The 12863-nt window shown below is 38.5% G+C and overlaps 1 protein-coding gene across 3 annotated transcripts in view; it reads left to right on the top strand.

The window, feature by feature from the left end:
- Positions 1-12863, top strand: part of LOC136873763 (uncharacterized) — a 304007-nt gene that overhangs the window by 168195 nt on the left and 122949 nt on the right. For all 3 annotated transcript variants that reach the window (XM_067146955.2, XM_067146953.2, XM_067146954.2), the window contains exon 3: positions 6678-6772. In XM_067146955.2, the coding sequence (XP_067003056.2) occupies positions 6678-6772 (95 nt within the window). The remainder of the gene's footprint in view (positions 1-6677; positions 6773-12863) is intronic.

Consider the following 12863-nt stretch of genomic DNA (forward strand, 5'->3'; position numbering starts at 1 on the left):
CAACATGCTTTCTGAAAACTGACGATCCTTTACACCTAAAGCTGCGTTTACACTAAGCGCAATTCCCTCGCGAAATAATTTCGCGAAATAATTTCGCGAGGGAATTGCGCCTAGTGTAGACGCTCCCTCACCCCTGAGTAATTGCGGAGTGAGGGCCCTCGCTGCGACTCGGAGCCTTGTAGGTTTTTGTCCGCGCATCAAAGGGTTTCGCTCATCGAATTTCGCTGAGTGTAAACGTGGTCCTCAAAATTCCGCGAGGGATGAATCAAGAACAGTGCTTGCAGCTCATCGAGCTCTATAAAAATCGACATTTTATGTGGAATCCGAAAAACAAAAACCATTTCAATCGCAATAAAAGAGAAGATGCGTGGAAGGAAATTAGTTCTCAACTAAACTTTCCTATCTCTACAGTGAAAGGGAAGATGAAAGCGCTACCGGGATCATATCGAAGCGAAAGAAAATAAGAGCAGAGTCACTGGATCAGGTAAGCAATTACTATTGGTTTATAATGCAACATTGTGTCATTTCATTACTTTTTTGAACCTACCGGTACCTATTTTGAAGCATTCTTGGGTCATTGTGAAGAACTAAGCGCAACCAGCACGAAGAACGCAACACTTCAATTTCTTACAAAAACTGAAATTTATTTTAACTTTATGATATTTTTATGACACTAATCTACTATATGATGATGATGATGATGATGAAATAATGTAGCGGCTGGAGGGGCAAAACAAGTTTCCATGTTGGCTGCAAAACCAGAACTGAAGCTTTCAGGCTTGTCGAAGGCGGCTCGCCCCACTCGCGCTATTTTTCGCTCTGTTTTGGGTAGTGCGAAATTTCACTCGAAGCGAGTAAGTGAGCACAGCAAGTGAGGCTGCCTGGACGAGGTACTGGTAATCCTTCCCAGTTGTATCCCCAACCCAAGTGTCTCACGCGCAAGACACTGCCCTTGAGGCGGTAGAGGTGGGATCCTTCGCAGAGCCCGAGCGAAAAACCAACCCTGGAGGGTAAACAGATTAAGAAGATGTTACATACCACTAAAATTTTGCATTTTTTAAACATTAAATATGTAATCTAAACTAAAATTATGAATGAATTTGGATCACACTTTTAGGTCCTTTTTGCCAAGCTTTAGGCATTTTTGGACATGTTTAGGTCTTTTATAGGTAATGTATTGGTCTTCAGCTTCCGAGTCCTAATAATGAGAAACACACAGGAAGAGAACGCACCACCATACCACGTGAAACTCTTTCTTACATGAAATGTGCAAATTATTGATAATGATAATAATATAATGGTATTGCTTTTAGTTTAGTTTAGTTTAGTTTAGTTTAGTTTATTGCCTTTCTTATATGGCGGGGCTCAGGCTATGGAGCCTGCTATATTGCTAAACCATACTATACAACAGCTTTATACAGCTTTTACGTTCCACTAACTACTTTTACGGTTTTCTGAGATGCCGACGTGCCGGAATTTAGTCCCGCAGTAGATTTTTACGTGCCAGTAAATATCTACCGACACGAGGCTGACGTATTTGAGCACCTTCAAATACCACCGGACTGAGCCAGGATCGAACCTGCCAAGTTGGGATCAGAAGGCCAGAGCCTCAACCGTCTGAGCTACTCAGCCCGGCTCAAATGATTGATACTCCAGAAATACATCAGCACATTCGGGATTCAATGCGGCGGGTAGATGTACGTATCCGTAACCTAAGCATTTGGTGGTGTAGAATGATTAGCTCTATACCCGTCTGCCTTTACCCCCAAGAATCAACCTGGTACTCATTTTTTGGTGTAGGGGAATCGAAGCCATCTCCTTTCGGGTGAACCGAACACCTCTTTACCGTCTGGGTCAAGCAGCCCTATTTTGCTGATAAGGTAGAATAATAATAAATAATACTTTGTACAGCATCTAATAATTCGGAATAAATACTGTAAGCTTATCAATGGTGAAAGAATGATTGAAATCATTGAGTGGTTCCCGAGTTTACCTTCCACATACAACTCAAAAACGTCCTTTCTTTACCGGGCTGTGTAGCTCAGACGGCAGAACGCCTGAACGTTGGCGGGTTGGATCCTGGCTCAGTCCGGTGGTATTTGAAGCTTCTAAAATAAGTCAGCCTCGTGTCAGTAGATTTACCAGCACGTAAAACAAGTGCTGGACAAAATTCCGGCTCCTCGGCGTCTCCAAAAATCGTAAAAGTAGACTAGTTAGTGGATCATAAAACCAATAACATTAATGTTGATGATGATGCTTGTCTTTTAAAGGGGCTATAATCTAGGTCGTCGGCTCCAATAACATTATTATTATTGTTGTTGCTATTTGCTTTACGTCGCACCGACACAGATAGGTCTTATGGCGACGATATTATTATTATTATTATTATTATTATTATTATTATTATTATTATTATTATTATTATTATTATTATTATTATTATTATTATTATTATTATTATTATTACTATTATTGTACCGGGAGGTACACCTCAACCCCGCGCATTCAAAATAAGCGCCTTAATAAACTCCTCTATCGATCAAAAGGTGAAACTGATACCACATGAAGTTGGAACTTTTATCAAAAGATGTCACTTCTAAAATATTAAGGAATTGTGTTATTGTTAAGTTTCCTAAACTGATTGAATTTCTCCTTGTTTTGTTTGCTACACATCAAGAAGTTTGGACATTTTTCTAAGGATGACACTACCAAAAACTCTGATCATGCACTCTGGTGCAAGGTGAAAGAACTTATAACTTAAAGAAGTTTCGTATTTCTAGGTTTTCATAACTGAATCTATGTTCATTTATTTTTGGGTTGGCAACACTTCTTTTCTTTCCGCCAGTTTTGAATCTGGCCAATCATAAATTAATGCAATTAATTTTCAACCAATTCCGCATACCTTGTTCACTTTGTGTTAACCAATAAAAATTGAGAGGGTGTGTCCTGATTAGTCCTGAATTCTCTCGAACCTTCCCTGAGGGTGTATAAACTGCGGCTTTTCTGGGTACCTTGTCAATTGATCGCCGTCCTTCTTTCTTCGGCCGGCAGAACATCTAGGAGGTAATGACCACATAAATTCTCTTTTCTGTAGCTACCTCCGCAGCTTTATCCGAGGGGAAGGTCCGAATTCTTAACTATGTAACTATCTATACCTTTCTAAAATGTAATTTTTTTCGGTTAATGTAAAACTTCATAAAGTCTTTAACTGTAAATCAGGGATAGAGAGTAAGTTACCCTCTCGACCTCCCCTTCATCTTGGTTTGAGCTGACTACGTTTTGTAACTGTTTTCCTCCTGTAATGTGTTAAAGTGATTTCCATGCGAGCCATCTCAGTAGTTTGGGAATAGCCCCTGTTTCATCGGCCGAGAGCCCTGTAGGATTTTATATTTCATTATCTAGAATGCAGTTTTCGCCTCCATTCAGTTTGTGTTCGGTCCATTTATTTAACTTTTTTTTTTTTTTTTTTTCGCAAAGGTCCTGCAGGTTGGGTACTAGATACCTCTGTGTAATACTATTTCTATTTGTAATTCGTGTCTGGGGAGTCCAGAGAGTGTTAGATTTTGATGTAATGTTGCCTCGTGTAGGCTGGAAGAAACTGAGAGCCTGTTAGCTCTTTTTAAGTTTTGTAATAGTGAAGTGTGCCTCTGGAAGGCTAGGTATTGTAAATTTTGGGAGCAAGTGCTATTGAAGTAGGGGTTTTCTACCCTTACCTAAATAATACCACTTTCAATTGTAAATTTGTAACCTGGGGACTTGTAGCCCAGGGTTGTTAAGACCTGAATCTTGAATTTTCCAATTTTTGAAATTGTCATTGTACCTGTAACATGTTGTTCACTCAGTGAAAAGATTGTTCAGTTTGCGATTTAAAGAGAAATATAACCTTTGTTAAAGTTTTAAATTCAATTTTGAGAGGCTGTCAGGATCAGATTTTCAGTATGCGCCAGGTAACTGAAAAATGCTACGAGAGGAATAGGCAGTTGTGTTTATGTTTCGTAGATCTAGAGAAAGCATATGACAGGGTACCGAGGGAAAAGATGTTTGCTATACTGGGGGACTATGGAATTAAAGTTAGATTATTAAAATCAATCAAAGGCATTTATGTTGACAATTGGGCTTCAGTGAGAATTGATGGTAGAATGAGTTCTTGGTTCAGGGTACTTACAGGGGTTAGATAAGGCTGTAATCTTTCACCTTTGCTGTTCGTAGTTTACTTGGATCATCTGCTGAAAGGTATAAAATGGCAGGAAGGGATTCAGTTAGGTGGAAATATAGTAAGCAGTCTGGCCTATGCTGACGACTTGGTCTTAATGGCAGATTGTGCCGAAAGCCTGCAGTCTAATATCTTGGAACATGAAAATAGGTGCAAGAAGTATGGTATGAAAATTAGCCTCTCGAAGACTAAATTGATGTCAGTAGGTAAGAAATTCAACAGAATTGAATGTCAGATTGGTGATACAAAGCTAGAACAGGTCGATAATTTCAAATATTTAGGTTGTGTGTTCTCCCAGGATGGTATAGTAAGTGAGATTGAATCAAGGTGTCGTAAAGCTAATGCAGTGAGCTCGCAGTTGCGACCAACAGTATTCTGTAAGAAGGAAGTCAGCTCCCGGATGAAACTATCTTTACATCGGTCTGTCTTCAGACCAACTTTGCTTTACGGGAGCGAAAGCTGGGTGGACTCAAGATATCTTATTCATAAGTTAGAAGTAACAGACATGAAAGTAGCAAGAATGTTTGCTGGTACAAACAGGTATGAACAGTGGCAGGAGGGTACTCGGAATGAGGAGATAAAGGCTAATTTAGGAATGAACTCGATGGATGAAGCTGTACGCATAAACCGGCTTCGGTGGTGGGGTCATGTGAGGCGAATGGAAGAGGATAGGTTACCTAGGAGAATAATGGACTCTGTTATGGAGGGTAAGAGAAGTAGAGGTAGACCAAGACGACGATGGTTAGACTCAGTTTCTAACGATTTAAAGATAAGAGGTATAGAACTAAATGAGGCCACAACACTAGTTGCAAATCGAGGATTGTGGCGACGTTTAGTAAATTCACAGAGGCTTGCAGACTGAACGCTGAAAGGCATAACAGTCTATAATGATAATGTATGTATGTATGTATGTATGTATGTATGTATGTATGTATGTATGTATGTATGTATGTATGTATGTATGTATGTATGTATGTATGTATGTATGTATGTATGTATGTATGTATGTATGTATGTTTGATGTGGTAGTTAGATCCATTCAACACCCGCACCTTCTTTCACCTCTTTCTACTCCACGGATAATCTCCGTAACATTTGTTATTATTATTGTTATTATTGTTACGGGGTTACCCGTGAACCAGCAGAGGTGAAAAAAGGTGCCGGGGTGAATGGGTCTAACTACAATGTCCAGAACAAAATTTAAAATGCAAACTGAAGGTTATATTTTTAAAAAATTAAAAAAAAACTTTAACAACTTTTCACTTAGTGAGATAACAATGACAGTTCAGGTACAAGACTTAGGAAAAAATCCAAGATTTCGGAACTTTAACACACTTGGGCTACCAGCCCCTAGTTTTACCATTTTTGTGAGCTCTTAATTCGAATTTACAAATGTACAAATTTACACAAGGGCAGAAATCTCTCAATACATGGAGCGCTTGCTCCCAACTCACAATATCAAGCTTCCCAAACTAAGGTGACTCGTATACGAAAGAAAATTTATGACATTACGGAAAGGAAGAAAACCAGTTACAAAACGTAGTCACCTCAAACCAATATGATGGGGAGCTCGAGAGGGTACATCACTCTCTATCCCCGATTTACAGTTAAAGTTTTATGAAGTTATTACAAAAGCCGGCAGAAGTTACATGTACAGAAAAGTAGGTTACATAGTTAAGGTTTCGGACCTCACCCTCGGGTTGAACTGCAGAGCTAGCAAGAAATAAAGATGTTAATTGGCCATTACCTTACTGAAGAACTGCTGCCTGATGAAAGAGGCGCCTCCCGCCTCCCGCTTGACACACACACTAAGTTAGATGACGATTAAATGGCCAAGAACCGTGAAAATCCGCAGTTTATAAACCCTCGGGGAAAGTTTGAGACCTTTCATGAATAAACCAGCCACACCCTCTCACTTTATTGGAGAATTTAAAAGTTACACTCAAAATCGAGGAAGAAGCCTGTGATAGGCAGAAATTTAATTACAGAAATTCGTGATTGGCTAAATTCAAAACTGGCGGAAAGAAAAGATAAATATTGCCAACCAAAAACTGAATGAACGAAATTTAGTAAAATAAAACTTATGAATACAAAATTTCTTCAAATCAAGGTTCTTCAACTTCGCACCAGGGTACATGATAGTTTATGAGCAGTGACCTGTTGAAGAAAGTCCAAACTTCTTGATAAAGGGCAAACAACACAAATAGAAATTCACACAGTACTGGAAACTTCACAATAACAAAATTACATCAAATTTTAGTGGTGCCATCTTCAAAGTAAATTTATAAGTTGGTCCAGTTTCAAGTTCACTGTTCCTCCAGTAGAGGAATTCTATTAGGCGCAAGATTTAAATGTGCGGCGTAGAGGTGTACCTCCCGGTTCAATTATTATTATTTTATCTCCTTATGTTAGTATAGATACGAAAGGGGAATACAATCAGTTGGTCTTTGCTTTCATTTTACAGGTGATATTTACTATGGAAGCAGACAGTGGATGTGAGGAAACATTACAACAACTGCAAGAGTACGGGATAGGCAGCAAGTGGAGTTCTGTCGTCAGGTAAGTCGTACCATCTAACTCATCAAGTGCTACTTCTTCCCTTGTTTCACATGATGGCCATAATCGTTCAGGCGTCAAGCCCTTATGGTTTGAAACAATGGTTAGCCTGTTCCAGTGCCGTTGGTGGAAAAATATTTGCCATTGGAATGTCGGCTGGCAGGGTAGATCACTAGATTGCGTATCAAAAGCCTGGATTTAGTTCCAGTTCCGCAGTTCATATATAGTGAGGGCATATGACGTTCTTGATGGTGATTCGTCTTTTGGATGAGAACATTACCCCTTGATCAGACTCCTTGGTTTTATTCGACAGTGGTAGTCTGTCTGCCGACACTGGATTTCACCCTCTCCATACACCATCAGCATCTCACACCCAGACCGTAAATCTCCCATGGACGGCAGACAGACAGACCTGCACTAGGCGAGCCGAAAGTGTCCTTGGATCCTCCCGGCACCAAAAACTGGTTTATGAACTGAGGTGGCGCGTTTCTTTAGCTTCTTAATGTTGCCAGATTTTCCACTTCGCGAGAAACTAGTTTTAACAAGTCCAGTAAATAGCACGGTTATAAGAATCCAAATGAAAATAGTTTTTTTTTTCAATTTGCTTTACATCACACGGACACAGATAGGTCTTATGGCGACGATGACGTAGGAAAGACCTAGGAGTGGGAAGGAAGCGGCCGTGGCCTTAATTAAGGTACAGCCCCAGCATTTGCCTTTTGTGAAAATGGGAAACCACGGAAAACCATATTCAGGGCTGCCGTCAGTGGGGTTCGAGTGATATATTGTCTGGGATAGTACTCAAAGATGACACGACAATAAGGTAATTAATATACGACTACACTATAATACTACTTAGTCTTACACTATTTTTATCCTACTGTTAATTACTGAATACCGTAAGCAATACACAAGAATTACACAATTCTAAACTGCAATTAAGCCTATCCTAATTACAACAACAGAATTTTAGTAAGAGAGTTTCTACGGATACCTCTACTATAACGGTACTACACAAATATTTTACAATAATAAAATAAGCACGCCAAATTCTAATAAGATATTACACATATACTACTGTACAGTCCACTACAATAATTTTGAACTACGTTCAGACGTATCCTAATTACAATACCGGTAGCCTACCGTATGTCGCTATTAAACACAAACAGAAATGAAAATTGCAAGTTTGAAATTTTGCAAGAACTACTGCACTCAGAGATTACCAACAATGCCAAATCCTTAGACAGATTATTATTAGTACTATGCTCTAATAGATACACACGAATATAGCAGGTAAGATACGGTACTATCTAAATATACTGTATCTACACCACAATTCTCAGCTGAAATGTGGTTATATGACTTTTTACCGCTGGTGGATCATTATTATTTTCCCTACTACGCGGGATGGAGAATAAAAGTGTCCTTAAATGCTGAAAAATAAGAGTTTGTCTACAATAATTTCTGTCAAAACTACGCCGGGGGCTTGAACTGCAATATTATTGGGATTGATTATTAGATTATTAACTTTTACTCGATGAATAAACGAAGGTGAAAAGTACAAAGTATGCAGGGAACTAAGATTACAAATTATCGGAATAAAGTAATGAGCTGATTTTGTATTGATTTACACAACTGCCATGTGCGTGTAGCAGCAATCGTCAACAATCCAAAAACTGTTAAGTGCCGTAATTATCCAGTGAAATTACCGTGTATTCTCTTTAGCTTCTTTTTAAATCGAAGTTTACAGGCGTATCGTGTTATGTAATTTAATAAATTATTACCAAATACAGTAGAGACAATACGCGACACTTACGGATTTCGCCTTTCTAAAATGGGAGACAATTCGACGGTGGCGCTCCTAGTGACTTGACCTGAACAAATCGCGCTAAAATAAAAAATCAATGGGAATGTATATACGGAAATGGATAAATAAATTACGTCTAGAAAGAAAGTGGTATTGAGATATTAACTTCGAAGTTGCTAAAGCAATTCTGGATAAATGAATGAAGAATTATTTAAAAGGTTATTATTCAAAGACTGAAATTAGACACATAAACACGATATGAAATGGGCTGCTGTGAAATGGCTTGATCTTTCATTTATGCATTACTTTTTTAGCTTTAGCATTCCTGCCTGAACTTTTACGGTTGGATTTGTCTTTTTCCTCATTTAGAAAACATTGTATGATCGCATTAAGACACTTGTCAATAAAAATATCGGCACATTCCTTACACACATGATGCAATGAATTAACATTTAAAAGCTGGACAATTTTCCTCTTAACATAAAGCCTACTAACAGAAAGAAAATCTATAAAATTCCGGCTTTCATCTGAGAAGAGGGATTAAAGAAAGAAAAGTATGAAAATGTTGTCGATAGTGATGCTTTGAGAAATATTTACGTACAATTAGAGTAAAAATGTAACATATCCTTGGCTGTATAGTCGAGGATTTTTAAAGTCGCTGGCCTGGAAATGATCTGAACAGATCTTATAATTCTTATATAAGCGTAACGTCCCTTCTTTCTTATACTCCTTATCCAAATCACTTCTGTGACATTTCAAAACCCACAGATCACACCTACAACAACACATCGGTATTGAAGGTTAACTGCTGCACTATACAATAAAATATGCGTATTACATTTTATGCCAGTTAAAATATGGGTCGAGCAGGTCAGAAGATTATGAAGTACTATAAAAATCTCGGTCACTGGAAGAATATATATGCAAACACAATATTACTTACATTTTCTTGTCACGAGGGAACCTGAAGAACGACCGCGCATTTTTCTCTACTTCATAGTTACTGCAGCCAAGCACAGCACATACCCTTCCCCTCATGTTGAGAGGAGATATCAAGGAATGACACACACTACTATTTAATTATGTCAACTCACTGAAAACGCATAAATAACACCAAAAACTGCACACAAAAATACACTTGCTCTTATGACAGAATTAGTACTGTTCAGGTCTATCCGCTAGAGAGAGCTCCAATAGCTGTCCCTCGATATCTCGCTCAGTGTCGCGTATTGTCTCTACTGTATTTGTTATTACCTTTGTGATATTTTGAACGGATATCCATACGAAATATCGGAAAATTGCGGGGGAAGTTACAATGAGTTACAACGCCTTATGATAACCCACATTTGTAACTAATATACCAACGAATCTACAGATATTTAAAAATATTGTTTTAAAAGTTAATATTATTACCTAAAGTATTTCCTAAAACTAAATTCGAAACAAGGTACACCTAGCTAGCCTACTTAACCTAGAAAACGTAATCTACCGAACACCAAGTGAATTACTTGTTATAAAATTTAAATAAATATCACTACTCCCAATTTCTCCAACTAGCACTAAACACCAATATATAAATAGCACTAAATGGAACACACACACACACAAAATTTCAATAATTTCAATAGGTTTTAACTACTTTATCACTAGCTCCCTCAACAGCCAACCGTTCACGAGCGCATCCAACAATGCAAGGGAAGGGAATGTAAGGAAGGGAAAAGGTAGGAAAGGGAAATGTAGAGTAGAGGATAGGAAAAGACAGGTGAAACAGGTTCATAGGAAGGAGAAAAGGGAGGAGGAAGTAGCTTCTGCAGCTATCAGGAAAGATAAGGCTGACCAGGAGGGGAGGGATCAAATGAGGTGGGTTGGGTTGAGGCTCTGGTCATGGGGGATTCTATCGTTAGACATGTGGGGAAAGTGTGTGGAGGAAATGGAACCAGGATAAAGTGTTATCCAGGAATTAGGTTGAGGCAGATGTTGAGGGAGGAGAGGAAGGAGAAGGTGGTAGTGTTTCACGATGGGACCAACAACGTAAGGCAAGCTGATATAAGTACCAAAAAAACATAGTTAGAGATGTGTGGGATCTGGTAAATGCAGCACGGGTAAAGTTTAAGGAAGCGGAGATTGTTATCAGTGGAATACTGTCTAGGAGGGATACTGACTGGAGGGTGATTGGGGATTTAAATGAGACTATGGAGTGGGTCTGTGGGAAACTGGGAGTGAAACTTCTAGATCCTAATGGGTGGGTAGGAGATAGGGATCTGCGCTCAGATGGCCTTCACTTAAACCGCAGTGGTACATATAAGTTAGGAAATTTGTTTGGAAATTTTACAGGGAGGTACATTCAGGGAAACAGGGTGCGCTAGGCAGCGGTGTTAAGGGAACAGGGAACTGGAAATCAAGTAGGGATGACATAAAACTGTTAGTGCTCAACTGTAGAAGTATTGTAAAGAAAGGAATAGAATTAAGTAATTTAATAGATATATACCTACCAGATATTGTAATAGGAGTTGAATCATGGCTGAGAAATGATATAATGGATGCAAAAATTTTCTCACGGAACTGGAGTGTGTATCGTAGAGATACGATAGGAATGGTGGGAGGGGGAGTATTCATTATGGTGAAAGAACAATTTGTAAGCTACGAAAAAGTTTAAGATGAAAAAAATGAAATTTTAGGTGTAAGGCTCATTTCTAAAGATAATAGGCAACTTCATATCTTTGGAGTGTACAGACCGGGAAAGGGTAGCGCTGACACGGATTCAGAATTATTTGATAAGATAATCAGCTATGTGGGAAACGACATGGAAAGGAATGTGATTGTAGCGGGAGATCTGAATTTACCAAATGTCAATTGGGGAGGAAATGCAAACGACCGGAAGCATGACCAACAAATGGCAAATAAGTTATTATGGAAAGGACAGCTGATTCAGAATGTGATGGAACCAACTAGAGGGAAAAATATCCTGGATGTGGTGCTGGTAAAACCAGATGAGCTCTATAGGGAAACCGAAGTAATAGAAGGTATTAGTGATCATAAAGCAGTTTTTGTCGTAGTTAAAAATAAATGTGATAGAAAGGAAGGTCATAAAAATAGGGCTATTAGGCAGTACCATATGGCTGATAAAACAGGCATGAGGTAGTTTCTAAAAAGTACGAGTAATTATCACCGGTGGATAACGGTAAATTAAAAATGTAAACAGACTATGGGATGGGTTTAAAGCAATTGTTGAGGAATGTGAAAATAGATTTGTACCTACAAAGGTGGTAAGGAATGGTAAACATCCACTATATTATAACACAGAAGTAAACAGACTAAGAAGGAGGTGCAGACTGGAATGCAATAGAGTTAGAAATGCCTGTGGAAGTAAGAAGAAATTGAAGGAACTTACTAGGAAATTGAATCTAGCAAAGAAGGCAGCTAAGGATAACATGATGGCAAGCATAATTGGCAGTCATACAAATTTTAGTGAAAAATGGAAGGGTATGTATAGGTATTTTAAGGCAGAAACAGGTTCCAAGAAGGACATTCCAGGAATAATTAATGAACAACGGGAGTGTGTATGTGAGGATCTTCAGAAGGCAGAAGTATTCAGTCAGCAGTATGTAAAGATTGTTGGTTACAAGGATAATGTCCAGATAGAGGAAGAGACTAATGCTAAAGATGTATTAAAATTTACATATGATTACAATGACATTTACAATAAGATGCAGATGTTCAAAATTAGAAAAGCGTCTGGAATTGATAAGATTTCTGGGAATATAATAAAGACAATAGGTTGGGATATAGTACCATATCTGTAGTACTTATTTAATTATTGTTTGGTTGAAGGAGCTATACCAAATTTATAGAGAGTTGCTATAGTAGCCCCTGTGTATAAAGGAAAGGGTGATAGACATAAAGCTGAAAATTACAGACCGGTAAGTTTGATTTGCGTTGCATGTAAGCTTTGGGAAGGCATTTTTTCTGAGTATATTAGACATGTTTGCGAAATTAATAACTGGTTTGATAGAAGGCAGTTCGATTTTAGGAAAGGTTATTCCACCGAAGCTACACTTGTAGGATTCCAGCAAGTTACAGCATATATCTTGGATTCAGGAGATCAAATGGACTGTATCGCGATTGATCTGTCTAAAGCATTTGATAGGGTGGATCATGGGAGACTACTGGCAAAAATGTGCGCAGTTGGATTAGACAAAAGAGTGACTGAATGGGTTGCTATATTTCTAGAAAACAGATCTCAGAAAATGAAAGTAGGCGAAGCTTTATCTGGCCCTGTAATAA

This window comes from Anabrus simplex, chromosome 5 (assembly GCF_040414725.1).
Source record: "Anabrus simplex isolate iqAnaSimp1 chromosome 5, ASM4041472v1, whole genome shotgun sequence".
Classification (NCBI taxonomy): domain Eukaryota; kingdom Metazoa; phylum Arthropoda; class Insecta; order Orthoptera; family Tettigoniidae; genus Anabrus; species Anabrus simplex.